Source organism: Anarrhichthys ocellatus, unplaced genomic scaffold, assembly GCF_004355925.1.
Source record: "Anarrhichthys ocellatus isolate YVR2014 unplaced genomic scaffold, GSC_Weel_1.0 scaffold97, whole genome shotgun sequence".
NCBI lineage: Eukaryota > Metazoa > Chordata > Actinopteri > Perciformes > Anarhichadidae > Anarrhichthys > Anarrhichthys ocellatus.
In genome coordinates this window covers 1,085,914-1,104,044 of record NW_022280127.1, presented here as the reverse complement: position 1 = coordinate 1,104,044, position 18,131 = coordinate 1,085,914, and the positions used below count along the sequence as shown (strand labels likewise).

Below are 18,131 nucleotides of genomic sequence, written 5' to 3'. Positions count from 1 at the left end.
TGTGTGTGTGTGTGTGTGTGTGTGTGTGTGTGTGTGTGTGTGTGTGTCTCGTCGTGGCGCTGTCCCGGGTGCTGAAACGCAGCGGAGGAGATTGTTAGACGGACAGTCTCCCAACGTATCAATGATTCATGAACACACAAAAAAAGGAGAGGAATATTCTGTCACTAAAAGAACTTATAGCGACATCAATTAATGTTGTTGTGCCAAATATTAGGAATATAATTCAAATACTAAGTCTTAGCAAAATGAATACATGCAATTATAATAATCATATCAGAAACAGGATTTCTGACACTTAGTCTAGACAGGTTTTGGAGGAGAAAGTCTTTGAAAGAAGACTGGAACGAAGGAACATTTTTCGAAGCCCGAAAGCATTTTGATTATGAAAACATTTAAAACATTTTTTTGAGGAACAACTAGACTCATGCAAAGGTCCTGGTCGCTCACCAGTATCCCCCAGAATTCTGGATCTGACCGGTCCCCTTAGCATACAATAGCTTAAAACCCATATTCCGATGGTCTTCTGTGCCAAATAAGGAAAAGCTCTGGACGGCAGTATGCTGTAGGGACTCGCTACAGACAGGGGAAATAAATAGCCTCACAGCTGTATGCGTCCGCTCAACCAGCTGCACTTTAAATCCACGTCTGTCCAAAATGTCATCACTTCATCATTTTATCCTATATTAGACATTTAGTTAGATATGGCCATAAACATCTTTTGTAAGGTCGCACTGAGCTTTGACCACCAGATTGTGATCACACCCAATGACTCCAAAGTGCCAAAGTTGAATAAATTCCCTGCAGGTGTTGCTGAGACGTTGCGTTCTTGAGAATGGGACAGACGGACGTCCAAATGGACAACCTGAAAACAGAATGCTCTGGGAAGCATAAAAGCAACACAGTGATGAGTGCAGATTGTTACTGTTTTCAATGGCTTTGACAGTACAGACAGTACAATAGTAGCTATGCAGAATGGCGGAGTGCAATAACACTGCTGTTGAAGGATACTGCCAGTGGCAGGCCAAGGACATTGTTTACAAGATCACTTTGGCAGCCGCATTATGCTCATGCACATTTTTCCGTGTTCGTGTTAACCCAGGGTTTCTGGTCTTGGAAGCAGCCGGTGGTTTATGTAGATTGTGTACTGGAAACATGAACGTGACAGCATGATTGACTCCAGTGAGCAGCGAAGTCACATCTAATCTAAAGCACTGGGGCACTGGAGGCTGTGTGCCTCATAACTATGGACAAAGCTGGGAAATGCAACAGCATCGAGAATATGAAATGTTCAAATCATGTTATATTGTCGGTGAGCAATTATACGGAGGTGGACCCGCCTATCCCCTCTAACACGGCTCGGCTTTTGCTGAAACCCTTCAAACCTCTCAGTTGAGCACCTGCCGTGCCGGGAATACTAATTTCCCGCCATCAGGTGCACTTTGTGGCCCTGCAGCATTTAGCATGTGAAATATATGCTAATTTATACAACAGCCACTTCTGTGATATGAGGTGATGTAACCAGGAAGTGTTATGACAGGAGGATTGTGGCCGACACGAGGTGAAACAACCCTTGACATACATATGCTCTCATTTGGTTTGACTTTTAATGTAGAAACATATAACAGTCCTACTACTGCTGCTATTTCATGTCAGGTAGTTCAATATATTCAAAAGCAATTCTCTATTCATGGAAAAGGGCTATTTTGTTAGCCTGGGTCTCACTTGTTTCCCTAAAAAGAATACGCCAATGTCTTTTGAAGGTCATTCGGATATATTTCACATATTTGTTGGGGATTCTCATTGGAAAAGTCATTGTTTTCTACCTAAGAAGCATTTACTTTGGTTCAGTTACCCATAAATATCTCATTAGCCCATGTAAAAAGGCAGCCACCTGTCCTGAACCTATGCAGAATAAGACAAGGGCATAGTTAAAGGTATTGTACACTGTAAGAGCTCTTTAGGCCACATATGGAGAGGGGGGGCGGCCCCATTTTGGTCACTACCAATTCCAAAGTCCTCTGAACATTTTCGAGCGACTAACCCATGTGGTTCATCTCTTCAGTGCGTGGTAGGGAAGTGCATTGGTATCAGCAAGTCATCAGTATCCGCAGATAAAGGCTATAAAATTAGATGAGAAATTGACATTTCCTCCCATGTTACAGGCCAATAAGATGACATGAATGCACGCTTTGCATTTAAGCAGCTAGCAGACTTTTCATTATGTTGTGCTCACACCAAACCAGGCGGCAACCTCCGGTTCTGAAAAGGGAAGCCAATTTCTACTGACCAGCAGGGGGCGACTCCTCTTATTGTATAGGAGTCTATGAGAAAATGACTCTACTCTTGATTTATTACCTCAGTAAACATTGTAAACATGAGTTTATGGTCTCAATCTCTAGTTTCAAGTCTTCTTCAATACAGCATGATGTTAATTTAGTAAATTATGGTCCATTTAGAGTCAAACAGACCATAAAGCAGGGTATGCTTTAGGGGCGGGGCTAATGTGACAATAGCCAAATACGCCGTCACTCCTCTGCAGTCCAAATAGTTTGCAAAAAGCCAAGATGGCGAGGGCCGAACTGCCGAACTCGAGGCTTCTAAACATCAGTACACAAACCAATGGGCGACGTCACGACGCCTACGTCCACTTCTTATATACAGTTTATGCACCAAAGAGGAAGCAAACAAACCTTTTACAAATTGCCATTATGATGTTGTTATTTCGACATCTTTTTAATCAGTTCAGTGCAATTATATCACAGCAAATTCTGTTTATTTTACGGTTCAAACTACAGCGCCTCCAGATGTTATGAACCCAGACACGACATCGTTTGGTTTTCTGGGACTTCTACAACATTTACAAAGCAGCAATAACGGTTACTTTGGTCAGGGTTAATTAAACTTTGTTGGTTTTAACACGCAAAAGTGACGCAAATAAACACAAATGTAACAGCTGTCAAATTTGCGGGACTAACACAAGGCAAGAATTAGCTTCTCATTTTGGTGTGAGCAGTTTAAGTCACCGCCTCCGCCCTCACGGAAACACAGAGACCAAAGCAGAGGAAGCAAACTAGCGCGACAGTAAAGGACAGAAACACGCTGCAAAGACTCTCACTGAAATGAAATGAAATATATTTCAATTCATTTGAGCTTATTTTTATAAAAAAACTGCAGTTTTTCATCGAGAAAATTTGATAATATGAAAGACAACATGGTTCAACATGATTTCCTTTAGAAACTTCTTCATATGACAACAGATTTCCCATTAGCAGTTGATTTGAATGAGAAGGTGTAGCTTCTCTAATAGTTTAAGCTGTCATTTCTTACTGACAGTCAGAAATATGTCTCTGCTCGAAAACCCTCAAAACTGGATAATATGAAAGATAATATGATTTCCTTTAGAAACTTCCTCTAAAAACAGCAGATTTTTCATTTGGCTGATTGTAACTGTAAAAGAAACGCTCAAAATTGGATGAAAGAAAACATAGTTTAACATGATTTCCTTTACAAAACTATGCAAGTTCAATATTATGCATCCCGAGTGTGTACACTCGTGCAGCACACAAGGCGTTATGGAACTCTGTGTCCTCAGTGGCAGCGCCGACATGAGGGACGGATGAAGGGTCTTCTAAAGGGACATCTTCACATTACACATGTTACATTACAGTTTTATCCTTTTGTAATTACCGTCTACCACAAATATATTTCATGCTGTATTTGATCCTTATAGTTTCACTTGAAATTATTTTGTTATTTTGCTTAGATTCCCATTTTTACATGCGTGATTTTCATTTACATATTTAATGAACACTGTATAACTGCACATTACAATAAAGAACTTGAAACATTGCATATTTTGTCTGACAAAGGTAAACAATGTGTTGATTGATCGATTTGACAACTAAATGATTAATCAGAAACTCTTCTGACAGCTAATTCGTCATTTATGTGATTTCTGTTCACAGGTCCACATCTCTGTGAACAGGTGTCGTCTTTTCTGCCAGATATCACCATGAAACTTCCCCAGTTGATTACTTACATTTTTGTATTACAAGTTTTTAACAAATGTTATGTTTTCATATGCAAATGATGCATTATCTTATCAAATGTGCTAATTTGCACACATTTCCAGAACAGAAACGTGAACACTGGACAAAGCCAGGATCACAATTCTTGGTGAATTTTGTTGACGTATAGTCAAATGTCTTGACAGAGGCAATTTTGTATATTTCTTATTCTGTCAAAAATAAATGTCTCCATGGTTTTAGGAACAAAATGTTATATATATATATATATATATATATATATATATATATAAAATATGACTGATGTATGAACAAACCCCTTGGTAAAAAGCTTCAGAATGTAGAGAGGTGTATGTAAGAGCTACTGAAGAGATTTATGGATCAGAGTCATTTAAATAAATAATACACATTATTATGAACCTTCTCCAGCTGATTACTGACATTAATACAACACATTTTTGTATTACATGTTTTCTGAAATGTTATGTTTAAATATACAAATGAGGCACTATCTAATGGTAACTGTTGGTGAGTTTAGGAGAAATCTACATCCTTTTGGATGTTTTCTTTCCACTAGTCTGAAAGAAGACATGTTATGGAAGCTAAATAGCACAAAATCTCAAAAATGTTTGCCTGTAGTGTCTCGTGTTTAACTGTCAAACATGTGATTAGAACATGGAACTTACTTGACAGGTGACTTTTTTAAGCCGCGTCTCCATCAACCACGTGACCTTAGACTTCAGAGAGCACCCTTACCTTCGGTGTCCTGGATGTTCTGGAGGACGTCCTCGGTGTCCACGCGCTCCTCCTGGGAGAACGCGTACGTCTTGATGTTGAAGTCGGCCATCAGGTGGTAGACCCCCTCCAGCGTGAAGTAGCAGTTCCGCTCCGCCTTGTCGTCCTCGTACACCAGCAGCGCACTCCTCCACGTGAAGTGCTCGAACATCGCGGCGAACGTCTCCGCCATCTTCACGTGGGACGGCGCGATGCGGGTCAGGTGAGAGTACTCGCCGTGCTTGTCGCCGAAGCCGGCGGCCAGGGCACCTGCCGAGATCACCGGGATGTCCCAGCGGGACGCCAGCCTCACCACCGCCGCCGCCTCGTACTCGCACACCGGCCCCAGGATCATGTCCGGCTTGCGCGCGCACGACCTGTCCACCAGCCCGAACAGGGCATCGTTTACGCAGTCGGAGTCCTCGAACTGGACGTTGAAGCGGAAGCCCGAGTACCGTCCCCCGTCCGCCCTCAGCCGCCGCTGCGCGTAAAAGATCGCGGGCGCGACCCGCGCGTGCGAGAACGGGTAGGAGTTGTTTTGCGGCAGGAACACCAACACCTCCACGTCCTCGGTGAATGTCACCACCGGGCTCAGGAGCGTGAAAAAGTACACGCACAGTGCGCTGGAATGTGGCATGATGCGACTCTCCCGAGTCCCCCCCCCACCCCCCCCAGACACACTTCACAATAAATTGTTCCTCCAAATGTTTCTTTTCCCCACAAGTTGCCTCCACTGTTTGCGCATGCAGCCGCAGACAGAGCGCCCTCCGCCGTGAGTACCTGGCTCGGGGCTAATAGTGAATAACTGTGTTTGTCTTTTGAGAGACGCGAATCTGCCGGACTGTGTGTGTTTTATTCTGCATTTAGTTTCCTCCGAAAGGGCTCCTAAATATATATATATATATATATATAATTTTTTGTTTTGCCCCCCCCCCCCCTCCTCTTTACAGCTGATCCCGCCGGGCTCGGAGATCCTTTCCAGCTCCGCCAGCAGCCGCCGCACACGCTGCAGGGCTCCAGCCTGGAGTATTTGAACCGTCGTTTTTTTTCAGGATTTTATTCCTGCGTCATCGCGCCCCCGCCCCCTTCTTAAAGCGACAACCCGCCGCACGAGCTCACAATGAGCCGCTTTCACCGCGGGCCCGGCGGAGTTAATGGGGTTAATGGGGAATTGTGTTTCCGTGCGGCCCGAAGCAACAAACAAAATACAAGACTTTTCTTGTGCGTGTTTTTTTTCAGCTATTATTTATTATTTTTATTATATGGCCACCGCAGCCAGGGTCAAAAAGTCACCGTTAAACCTTAGAATAACCATAGTTTAATTAAAAGATGATTGTTTCAAGCTGGCGAGTGTTTGATTCTCTAAAAGGACACAGATTTAGGATGGAGCGCCACCTTCATCCTGAATTCCAACATTGATCTTTTAATTTTAATGTTGACGTTTTGAAACAATTCATGTCGATCTACGGTTTGCTGCGTGCAAACAGCAAATATGAACACAGAGCAAATATAACATTGTCAGATATTGTTGTTTAAATCAATTCACCAACCAGCTTCATGTTTCATGCAAAGGTGAAACACTTCAAATGCTCCACAGCTGCTTTGTGGACTAGCAATACATACAAAGTTGAATATACCAATAAATTCAATACATGCGTATAAAACATAGGTATGATTTTGCTGCACACCAAAAAAGTCACCACTTTCAAACTAGCTGACATTTAATAAAGTATTTTCTGTAAGAGGAAGTGTGAGCAACCTGTTAGGTGTGTGTGGCTCAGTTGTCATTGAGGGGGACAAATCAGGTGTGTGTAACGTGTTTATAATTTCAGTTCATGTTGTCAATAATGTAGAGTGAATACTCAATTCTGATTGGATGCAGGGTGTCCATTATTAGGGATTAATGCACAATGCGCTGGCTACATTAAATGGAAAAATATCTCTATCTTACTTACAACACTGAGTGCAGCCTTAGTCCTTCAGTGAGTTACACTGCCACCACCGGGAGCCTGCCGGTTTCCATTCGTAGTCCGATTAGTATTGACCAATCACGTTTGAGCAGGCTTTGGTTGAATGCAGGTAAATGGTCTGCGTGGTGAGCAAAAAAAGAGGTGGGGCGCATTGGCTTAAAGGGTCGCAGTAAACACGTGGTTAACACTGTGTATTAATACAAAAACATTTGCTTAGGTTCAGGCAACAAAACCACTTAGTCAGGTTTTGGAAAAACGTCATGGTTGGCCTTAAAGTACGTAAAAAAAAGTAAAAGATGAACAATGTAATGTCACCTCAAAATAACTCAACATTTTGGGACTTGAACACCGGTCGCCTGGTGTTTATTTAACTCATCCGCCTCCTTACCACCCTGCATGTTTTGTTTTTTTCCAGTCTTCATATTATGCCTGGTGGGTCACACGACGCTACAGAAGGGTGTCTTGTGCGTCAGTATCAGACGCCAAGGGGCGTATCAAAATATTTGACACCCTGGAAATGAGAACGGGCTGTTTTTATGTCCAATGATGAAGGTGCTTTGGAGAAAGCTTTCTCCAAGCATGGAGCATTTAGCAGCTAATGAGCCAGATATTCTTCTCAGGAGTTGGTGGAGACCAAAAACAGATACAACAAAAGAGCTAAAAGGAGAGTAAATATCGGCCTTCTGCATTTATACGGTGGACACGAATACAACTCCAAATGAACGTCAGTCAGCTAGACGCTGAAATAGGCAAACTGTTTGCTCACAACAACAACTTGTTATGCTGCCCCCAAGTGGCCAGAAAATCCCTTCACGCTGCTTTAAGTCTTTTCAGCGTAGAGCGGATCTAACTTGAACTTTGCAAATTGTTCCCCCGCGGTTTGAATCTACAACAATGCATCGGGTTGTCTTGAGTTTTCGGAGTCTTCAGAGTAAGTAAATGAACATTGTTAGTCTTGTGCCGGCAGTACTCAGCGATGTGTCTCCGCAGCACAGAGGTTCAAACAGTGACTGACCCCTGTGCAGTTCCACAATGACAAAAATAACATTATCCACAGCTCAACCTCCCCCCCTGCCCGAGCAGCAGCACTCGCACTTATCGTGGCTCATTAGCATGTGTCACTAATGACTCACCCACCGAGCCCCGCAGAAGACACATTTTTTTGTTTGCTGGCGAGCCGAGTGGAATTTGCTGACGTGCGTGCCCAATGTTTTCCACCGCTCTCATTACACTTTAAAAATCATTAAAATCATTACATGTAAAAAAGGCGAATCGTTATGCTGCTGCATGCGAAGCGCAGTTCTGTGCTATCTTTACCCCAAGTGTCCAAAATGATTTTGCAAATTGTGGTCATTAAAGCTGAACTCAACACCTTGTCGTGTAACGGCATCTTTCAGCCGCAGGTCTGTGTTTTACATGACTCCGTGCAGACGGGGGCCACTCATTTTGTTTTCTGGTTTTTGGCATAATGACTATGTCGTTTTGATATTTAGTGCAGTGTGCATGAACACTATATGGCCCAAAGTATATCAGCAGCTCGGCAGAGAAATAGCTTTCCCACTTTGGTGTGGAAGAACTAGACAGAGCGCAGACTTCAACCACCATCCGACAACCTTTGGGGTGAACGCCGACCGTGAGCCAGACCTGGTCAGTGTTGGAACTCGTTGATGTCTCTTGTGTCTGGATTGGAGATGATCCCTGCAGCCAGGTTCCAAAATTTTGATGGAAAACCTGGTATACGCAGCACATGGGAATCACATGCTTTAATTGTTATGGTCATCATTTGCTTTGTGTTATACTTTAAGTATCAAAATTAATAATTGAGCTGAAACAAGTTGCCACTTAAGAATCAATTACTTCAATTTTGATAATTGATGACCTTTATGGTCATCGAGCCCAACATTTTTTTCTTGTTACGGCCTCTAATACGTGAGATCCCTGGCAATGCTCCGCAGACATGTCCAGGCGTCCAGCATTAAACTTTCCACCGACACGAGGGGAAATCTTTTTTGTTTTAGGAATGTTAGTGACACCATCCTGGGATGAGCTGCAAACCACTGGAATCTGACTCTCCTCACCTGACACAAGTCTTTCAATGGACGTCATGGAGGAATGAAAATAGGTGCACAGTGTTGTTTGGCCCAATTAGGAGTTTTCTTTTTTTATTATTTCTATGTAGATGTAGCAGAATGTAGAATATTGCAGTGTTATTTACATTGTACGTTCTTTTTTTTTTTAAATAGCATGTAATCATGTGCAGAACTGAGGTAAAATACACAGAGGTTTGGTGGTGGTCGACTTTGAGTGAGAAACGCCTTCATGGATTTCGAAAGACATCGTCAGTGAATGCATTCTGTGTCGAAGCAATGACAGTTGTCCTTTACTTTGTGAACATTAAAAACTGTAACATTTAAAAGCGGGCATGCTGGTTCCACTGCAGGAACAGTAACACACTGAGGTTCAGAAGCTCAGAGTGGTTCCTCACCCATTTGTGTGCCTTTACTGACATCTGGTGGTCATTTCTTACACTTGCACACTGTCATTATAACCATTTTAGAAGCTGTGTGGTGGTCTGCTGTAACATGGCTGATATTGTGTTCAACCTGCTGTTTATTAGAAATATAATGATGTGATGATAGAGTTAAACGCCTCATGTGGAGAAAGTAGTTCCAGAGGATTAACATGTTAGGTGTGTTTAACCAATGTATGACATTCTCTCATAAAATTGCTTGGATTGAGTAGAAATTGAAACATAGATAAAACATTCCTTTTCAATCTATCAATGTGAATGTTAATATTTGCAATCCTATCCATCCACATTCTCCAAGTCTTTGTAAGTAGAGAAACAGAGTTAAAGGTTTGAAATGTTGGTGAGGACATTCAATCGTTTGTAAGACAGTTACATTTCCGAAGCGGAGAGTTCAAAAATGTTCAAGTTAGCATGAATGGTATAACCACAACCTGCCATGGATAGTTTCACATACTGACTTTATTTTAAAAAAAAAGTTTTCTTTAGTGTTCCAAAGTGAATCTATTGTAAACAAACTGCACCTCCCATCTGAAGTAAATCATGATTCAGCAATGTCCACCACAATAGCTGGTGGTCCATCCAATGTGGCCTATTTCTACGTACAAACACATGTAACGAGACAAAACACAAAAAGTCAAATGAAGTCCATCAGAAAAGCTGGAAAAAGCTACAGCTCGTCCACAGCCTGTATCAGAGGGCTGTTTCACATTGGTCCGTCTCGGGAGCTTCCTGCTTCCTTGTTCATTACAGTCAGGTTCCTCGGCTTGCGGATGAGGAGGTGGTTGGGCCCTTCGTCAGTGGCTTTGATGACTTTCCAGGCATCGTGGTGCATGAGGCCCTCCAGAGAACAGCCGTTGATGGACAGAACTTCATCGGCAACTTTGATTAACCCGGACAGCTCTGCGGCGCCTCCTGTTGTAGAAGTACAGCGACTCAAGTCAAAGATGCGCCGCCTGATTCCTCTCAGCTCGAAGTAGAAGTCTGATCACGCACACACCCAAGACTAAATAACAAATCATTTTACCAGTACTACCTGTGCCATGACACTATAATCACATGTGTTTAATGATGACTAAATGAAATGAGTATTGAGCTTTAACATGGACTTTTCTGAGAGACTTATAGAAAACCGGGTCACCTTTAAAGATGCGTTTCACAATGAGAGGCTTGTCTCCGTGGGACGAGGACTTCCCCCCTTCCAGACTGAAACCCAGGCCGGCAGAGGACTTGTGGAGCTCCACCGTTAAAGCACCGTCTGGACCCACATCCACCACTGGAAGGTAAATAATTAAGGTTGATGAGGTTAAACATAATATGGAAACAGTGAAGGAGGGGAGGAACTACTTTACCCTCATGGAGACGTGTGTCACAGAAGCCTTACCTGCTCCAACGCCCGAAGACTTCTTCCTGGCGGAACACGTCCTCTTTGGCCGGCCGGCCGAGTCATGTGTGTCAGAGGGGCCCATTCCACTGTCCTCGTCCCTCCAGATGACTACTAAGGATTGACTGGACAGCCTGGCTTGATGGAGGCAGGAGACCACCTCTCCGTGGGTTTTCCCCCCCAGACTGCTGCCGTTTATGGATAAAATGCAGTCCCCTCTCTGGATTGTGCCCTCGAGGCTCGCTGTCCCTTTGGTGAAGACCCGATGGACCTGAACACAAAGTTAAAGATTATAGTATTAATATAATAATAATAATAATAATCTCTATTTGTATAGCACTTTTCATACAAGAAATGCAGCACAAATTAATTTATAATAATATAATATATATAATATAAAGGACGATAGACAGAATTAACATAAATGGTTGTATGCCTCCACCAACCAGCCATGTTGCAGTTTACATCCATGTCTGTCCAAAATGTCATCACTTCATCATCTTATGCTATTAGAAATTTGTGTGAAACTTTCATAATCAACATGTGAATTTTTGAGTTATAGGTTACAGTGACCGTATATTAAATATATAAGGGATTTACAGATTTATCGAGAGTGAAGGGAGTAACAGTCAGTTTAAGTAAAACGCATTTTTATTGAGCAGCACAAACATTTTTGCATTCAAAATGACTGAATGTCTTTTTAAGACAAACAGGAATAAAGGTAACTGAGATGAATACAATGAAGTTCTGACTTAGTGGCCATATGACACGGAACAGTGCAAAGTACTTTGTTTTAATGGTACGGAACCAGAGAAAGACCAAGAGAACGAATAGCATATTAACAAAATTAGAATTTCTATATAAACAACAAAATATTGTGAATCAGCATGTGTACAAAGAGGGGCATTCCACAACTACCACATCAACCAATGAAATTATGATTCATGTGCAGCGCTCTGATGTATTTGTGATCAGAGGATGTGTGCTGCTTCATTGATTACTTTAGATCTTAAGAGGTGTCCCTTCGCTAAGCCCCGCCCCTCGAACGCAGCTTAGACAATGATAGCGTAGCATCGGCATGCTCTGATCAGACAACTCCGTTCCGCTCCAGACTCTCATGCAGTCGTTTCAGATTTTCTTCCTTTTCAGGCTGGTTGTGTGGATTTGGAGCTGGTCGTGGTTAAACCTTGTGTAATAGTGATACTCGTTAGCCGAAGAGGTTGGAAGGAGATATACGTTTCTAAAACGTTACGTTTCTACATAAAAATCAGTGTAGTTAATATTAGCACAGTACGTTAGCATATCATTAACTAGCGTAAGCTACCTGGCTTTAAAGGAACACTGTTGTTCTTTAATTAAATGGTTTTCTGACTTGATCACCAGGTTTAACTAGTTTTCACGGCTGAATCAGTTTGACATCCTGATATATCCTTCAAATGCATATTGTAGATCCTTCTGTCCACTTCTCTCTAAAATCGCTTTGTTGTTATCCCAAAGATGTATAATATTTATTCAGGGAGTGCACTTAGTGACAGTGTGGGCTCCATGGTAACACGGAGTAGCAGTGGAAGGCGGGATTTACGGATGGGTCAAATACGTTCTGTTTTTCGGCTCGGTGTTTGTCGTATTGTTGTATGGATGTCATGTGTTTTGTCATTGAAATATTGTAAATACATCATGTGGACCCCAGGAAGAGTAACTGCTGTGCTGTTACAGTATCTAACGGGGCTCAAAACAAATTAACACACCTCATCAGGATCTTTTATTCAAGACAAACCTGAGCACAGCAGAGACAGAAAGACTCCTCCTACAGTATGAGAACATTCCCGACTTTTTTACCCCCCAGTGGTAGTATCAAAAGAGACGATGGCAGCTTGTACTGCATTGGAGCACACTGTACTTACAGTTATTGCCTTCTGCTCAAGGTCGACTCCACCAGCAACACTAAAGCCAAGCCCCGAGCCTTCCTCTTTGCTCAGGACCACGAGGTGAGTATTACCGTTGACCTGCAGGGAGTTCAGACGCAGAGTCAATGTGACAAAAAAATGTATACAGAAAGTAGGATTGACACAGTCTAGTCTACGAAATGTGTAAGTTCTAAAAGTATAGCGTCACCTCTGAGAGGGCCTCGGCCTCCTGAAGCAGGGCCGACACGTACGACTGAAGCATCGGGGAGGAGAGCAGGGTTTGCAGCTTACGCTGACTGACGGGAGAAGAAGCCAGCTCCTTTAAACTGCAGACAAAAGGAGCCAACATCAAACACAATTTTAATAGCAAGAAACACAAGAAAATAAATGTTCAATCTCTAGTTTTATTGCACAAAATGTCCTCAGGTTTGGCTAATATTGGCCAATTTACCATTATTTCTACAACAGTATATTCCTTACAAATGCTAATCATGAGATCAATCAGTGTTGTCTATATTATTATGGCCCTTGGTCTGTGTTATACATCTGTGTATATTCAACCTCTTCTTTGGATACATGAACATTCATTTTTACTCTGTAAAGTATTATGTACTTTATTGTATATATGAAATCGACGTGTACTTGAACTGTAACTTTGATGCCTTATTGGCCATGTCACCATTGTGAAAGAGATTTCTTATCTCAGTTGGTTTCATCTGGTTAAATAAAATAAATCAAATGATTGAACTCCCCCACCTGATTGCCCAGCCAGGCTGTTGTCCGTGGGGTTCTGGGGTTCCCCGAGGAGTCTCTTCAGTGGATCCAACATCACCTCCGCTGTCCCTGTTCACATCAGCTTTTGTCAGGGTTGCAGAAGGTGGAAAGCTCTTAGTCGCTGTAGCTTTCTCGAGTATGGCGGCATGGCTGCCAGGCTCAGTTGTATCCGCGGTCGTACCATGGTCTCTGGTAAAGTCCTCGGTGCATAGTTTTTCCAATTCAGGCATGCTGAGAGCCCTGAGCTGCCGCAACCTGCTGCGGGCAAGTTTGTCGTGTTTCTTGCACAGCACCTGAGGGGTCTGTGGTGCCGTCCAATCTGGAGCTTTGAGACCATGAGACCCGGGACCGCCTTCCATCGGGGGAGCTGCATTGTAGCTCGAACGTGGGAGCTCAAGGTTGATCAGTGTAATGCTGGATGGAGATTTACTGACGAGAGGTGAGCAGGGCACGGTGGGGATCAGATTCTCCATATAAGAACTAAAACTCCTTTGCCGTGCCCGGCAGTCGATAGAATTGACCAAGCCCATGTAACCGGCGATCCTTTGGTTAAGCGAGGCTCTATACGCCAGAGCGTAAGACTGAATGTCACTGCTTTTAGCCACCGGCTTGTCAAAGTTAGCCAGGTTTTCAAAGGACTTTATCTTGTGTCGGACAGAGAAAGGATTGTAGCCTGCTGACAAGGAGGTATCTATGGTGAGGCTTCGCCTTTCCATCGTCTTTATGTACAGTCTGGACGTGCTGGACTTTAGGGTCTCACTTGTCTCTACAATAGTGCTGGGTTTTGAGCCATTACTTGTGGTTGAATCAGTTTCTTTAGCAGAACCCAGAGAATTAAACACTGTGTTACTGACCGTGACGTTTGTTTTTTCTACCGTGGAGTTGGCAGGAGACAGTATGGGGGCTAATCCTGAATCTGTGCCTCTTTGAGTGGGTTTAGATTCTTCTGAATTCACGGTTTCTTTGTGTGCCATAACTGGTGGTGAAGAACCAGAAAAGGAAGACAGTCTAACTTCTATAAATGTTCTCTGAGTGGCAGTGGTGTGGGATTGGCTCTGTGATTTGGCTGGCGCTTTGGAGCTTAAATGGATCTCTTTGGCCAGTTGCACTGTTTGTGATGTGCTACCTGAAGGCCCGTGCTCAGCTGTAGCTTGCAGTCTGTCACTTACTTTGGGCCAATCAAGGCATTGGGTATTGGTCTTCAAAGAGCTGGACGTGGTTGCCGTTGATGTGGATTTTGGTGACTGGTTCAAGGAAGCCTTGGTGTTTAAGGATACTGGACTTTCCCTACCGGTCAGCTCCTCCTTTGGTTTGTTTTTACTCTTAATACTAAGGCCCTTCAATTTGGGAGCATTAGTGTTTGGTCTGATTTGAGATTCAATCTGGAGTTTGAAGTTACTACTCCACATGGGACAGTCTATACTATCAAGAAGTTTTAGTCCAGAGTTCTTCTTAAGCACGGAGATAGCATGGGGGTTTAAATTAGTTCTATACTCCAAGGCTTTTTCTTTGCTCGTCATTGACGCTGACACTCTCGTATCCGATCGGCCGATGCTTGAACCTGCGGTCTCTGACTCCATTGAAGGTAAATGGGGAGTTTGTGTATTCAAGTGCTTCAATAATGCTGAGGTCAGCGAGGCATCTGCATGCAAATTTGTAGTGGTAGTACCCTTAGTGGCACTGTGTGTATCTGGTGGATAGGGGCTGCTGCAAGTGCTTTGGGGACTGGATGTCACACATGCTTTAACTTTGTCAGAGGGTTCGATGGCTCTATCAGTGTGGCACTGTAAAGAATTCCCAGGTATTGTACTGTTGGAAGATTGGCATGGCTGCACTGGAGAGGAGACCCCTAATAAATGAGATAGCTGCAAGTGTTGGGTTGTTGTAACAGAGTCTTCATTGTTTGTCAGTAAGACATCAGCAGAGCACTGCGAGGTCTGGTCAAGGTTTGTGTTTTGACTGCTGGCATGCTGAAAAGATGGGGACTCATTCGGTGACTGGCTTAAATGAGAGATTTCACCAGCAGCAGGTTGCTTGGCATCACACAAACAGAACTCCACCTCCTCCTCATCTGACGGCTCATGAAAACTACCACCACTGCCGGCCATCGTATTGACCATTACTCTGCTGTCAGTGGAGGAGTTACTGTTTGAATCACTGTCATCTCCTATGGGGTACATAGATTTAGAACCAGCATCAGGCCTTTGGGGATGTGATCCATTGAAAACAGCAGAGCTGTTTGTCTCCATAGTGGGCATGGCACCTTTTTCATTTCCTGCATCCGAGATGAAACAGTCCAGGGGATCGGACTGTATTGAAACCTGAAGGCAAGCTTTCTCACACTGGGTTACTCTATGCTGGCTTGAATGGCAGGATACAGGCTCATTAGACAATGTTTTGTAGGGGGATTTATTGTGTGTATTTGTAACACTGCAGAGGCTTACTTCTGATAAAATATCATCTATATTGGTGATGGGTAATTGAAAGTCTGTTTGGGTTGTGTGGTTGAAATTTCTCGAATTTGCACCTATTACTTGTCCTTCATCAGATGTGCCCTGAACAGATCTGGGTGGGTTCAGTGTAGTGGCTCCGTCACTGCTCCCTGATGACATTATCAAACTGGACAGTCGATCTACAGCTGGGACCAAAAATAAAAGGTAAGCTGTTTAGTTAGGACTGAATGAGAAGCGCTGAGTTCATCATTTGAAGTAACGAAGGTTAGGATTTTGTAACCCTAGTTCTATCAGCACAGGTAGAGCCCTCTACCAGACTCTATGGGTAATACTCTACTCCAATCACAAAGAAGCATTTGTCTACTCTAAATTTGCATACGTGTAACTGGTTAATCAGGACATGCCTATTCGAATATGTGCGGACCCCCCAGTACATCAGGCTGACTGGCTACGGGTTATTTGCCGCAGCCCACCTACTTCTTTATAACCCAGGCTGCAACAGCAGAGAAGTAGGGGGCCAGAGTCAACCCAGGTAGTCCGCAAATGAAGTGAGGCATGGCCGAAGCGTACAGGGGTCATAATACAAGCAGTACACACCTTGCACATACCACTCCCTGGTCCATCAGAAAGGAGCGTATCTGTCTCATGCCAGTGGGCAAATCGCCGTTCGCTGAAGAGAAAAAGGATGGCACACAGCGTTGTGTGCTGCTTTATATACCGTGGGGTTCACATATTCGGTGAGGCATGTGCTGATTGGCCAGTTTATGCCCAGTGGGGGAGAATATTACTCACAGAGTCCAGTAGAGGGCGGAGCCTGTGCGAATTAGAATATATGAAGGTTTTGTCAAAATGGTAAATGGAAAAGCGCTATACACTTGGCCTCTCATTCACCCTTTCACACACACAGCCGGGCTACAAAAAGACACACTCCCTAAAAACTAACAATGTTCTTTTATCTTGCAACACAGTGAGGTTAAATAATGAAATAAAATAACTTAAGAAGAATGTCCAGGCTGATGGTTTTTTCCATCTGGATGTCTTCTGGTGTTGTGTGGGAGCAAGTCTTTCACTGCAATATGCAGAGCATTTAGAATCCCCAAAACACTCTTTTTTTCTATACTAGTTACATAGTTGTGTTTCAACTCCAGGTTAGTCAGGAAAAATGTATTTTAATTTGAACTTCATTATGATGAATCAGTTCACCAAAGTCTCGGAACAGGTCATAAGGTCTGTGAGGTACCTTGATAATAAAGAGGCAAACTTAAAACGTCTGAAACGGAAGCAGCAGAAGGGTCAGAGAGAGGCCTGATTTCAATTTTTTTAAATTCTAAACAGATTAATATTTCTGAAAAAGAAAAATAACAAAATTCACCGGTAGAAATACCTCAAGTAGAATGACAGCTTTGGCATAACAGATTTCTTTCCTTAGAATCTGAGACTTATTATAACAAAGAAAAGTTATTGAAATTATTATGTAATTGAAATTGTCATTCTAAACAATACCTGATGGGTCATTCAACTATCCAATTGCAGGCCTGCAAGCATATTGTAGAACACAGACACTACATACTCCACATTGCATCAGAGGCGTTAGATTATGTCAGCAAAGACTAAAAGTCATTGTGTGAATGTCTATGGTTGGGTAGACAGAAATGTATTAATTGATTAATTCAGAAAATGTAGGTACTAGACATGTTCAGATACCATTTTTTCATTGCTTATACCGATTCCGATGCAGAGTACCGATCCAATAACAGTATATATACATATAAATATACACAGACATATATACATTTGAACCAATGTATACTACTAAACCTGTATGGCTGAATGAATGAATGCCATAGAACTTTCTTGTATAATCTAGAATATTGCCAGATTGTTGACACTCTGCTAACATTACACTCTCAGCCAGCATCTGCCCGATCGGTACTGCGCACGATCATCATCATGGATTTGTGACGCAGCTGTAGTTTTTTCTGAGACTGATGATGGAAGTAGCTAACGAGTGAGTCATCTCGTTTCTTTCTCATCTCTGTTGAGAGTTGCACATGTGCAGTACCGATCGGGGAGGAATTATGCATCGAGTAGTGTTCTCATGGCGCATAGATGAGTTGATAAATGTTACAGAACGTGATATTGGATCGGTGCCCTATCCAGCATTTTAGACTCTATCGGAGGCATTTCCCATTCTGGTCTCGGTATCAGAACAACTTTAGAGACATTGCTGTGGTTGTTGCAGGGTGTCACATGAGCATTTATTCTGTTGCCGTCTCTTATATAACAGATCAAGATTGGGGAAGATGTAAAGAGGACT

General features: G+C 42.9%; 2 protein-coding genes across 2 annotated transcripts in view; both read right to left on the bottom strand.

The window, feature by feature from the left end:
- The window catches only part of npr3 (natriuretic peptide receptor 3), a 25,166-nt gene extending 19,424 nt beyond the window's left edge, over window positions 1–5,742 (bottom strand). The window contains exon 1 of the mRNA XM_031875825.1: window positions 4,782–5,742. Coding sequence (XP_031731685.1) covers window positions 4,782–5,436 — 655 coding nt within the window. The 5' untranslated portion in view covers window positions 5,437–5,742. The remainder of the gene's footprint in view (window positions 1–4,781) is intronic.
- A 3,536-nt stretch (window positions 5,743–9,278) lies between these two features.
- Window positions 9,279–18,131, bottom strand: part of pdzd2 (PDZ domain containing 2) — a 52,532-nt gene continuing 43,679 nt past the window's right edge. The window contains exons 16-21 of the mRNA XM_031875835.1: window positions 13,344–15,999; window positions 12,796–12,913; window positions 12,585–12,686; window positions 10,681–10,951; window positions 10,438–10,572; window positions 9,279–10,211 (exon numbers count right to left, since the gene is read on the bottom strand). Of these exons, the coding sequence (XP_031731695.1) occupies window positions 10,003–10,211; window positions 10,438–10,572; window positions 10,681–10,951; window positions 12,585–12,686; window positions 12,796–12,913; window positions 13,344–15,999 (3,491 nt within the window). The 3' untranslated portion in view covers window positions 9,279–10,002. The remainder of the gene's footprint in view (window positions 10,212–10,437; window positions 10,573–10,680; window positions 10,952–12,584; window positions 12,687–12,795; window positions 12,914–13,343; window positions 16,000–18,131) is intronic.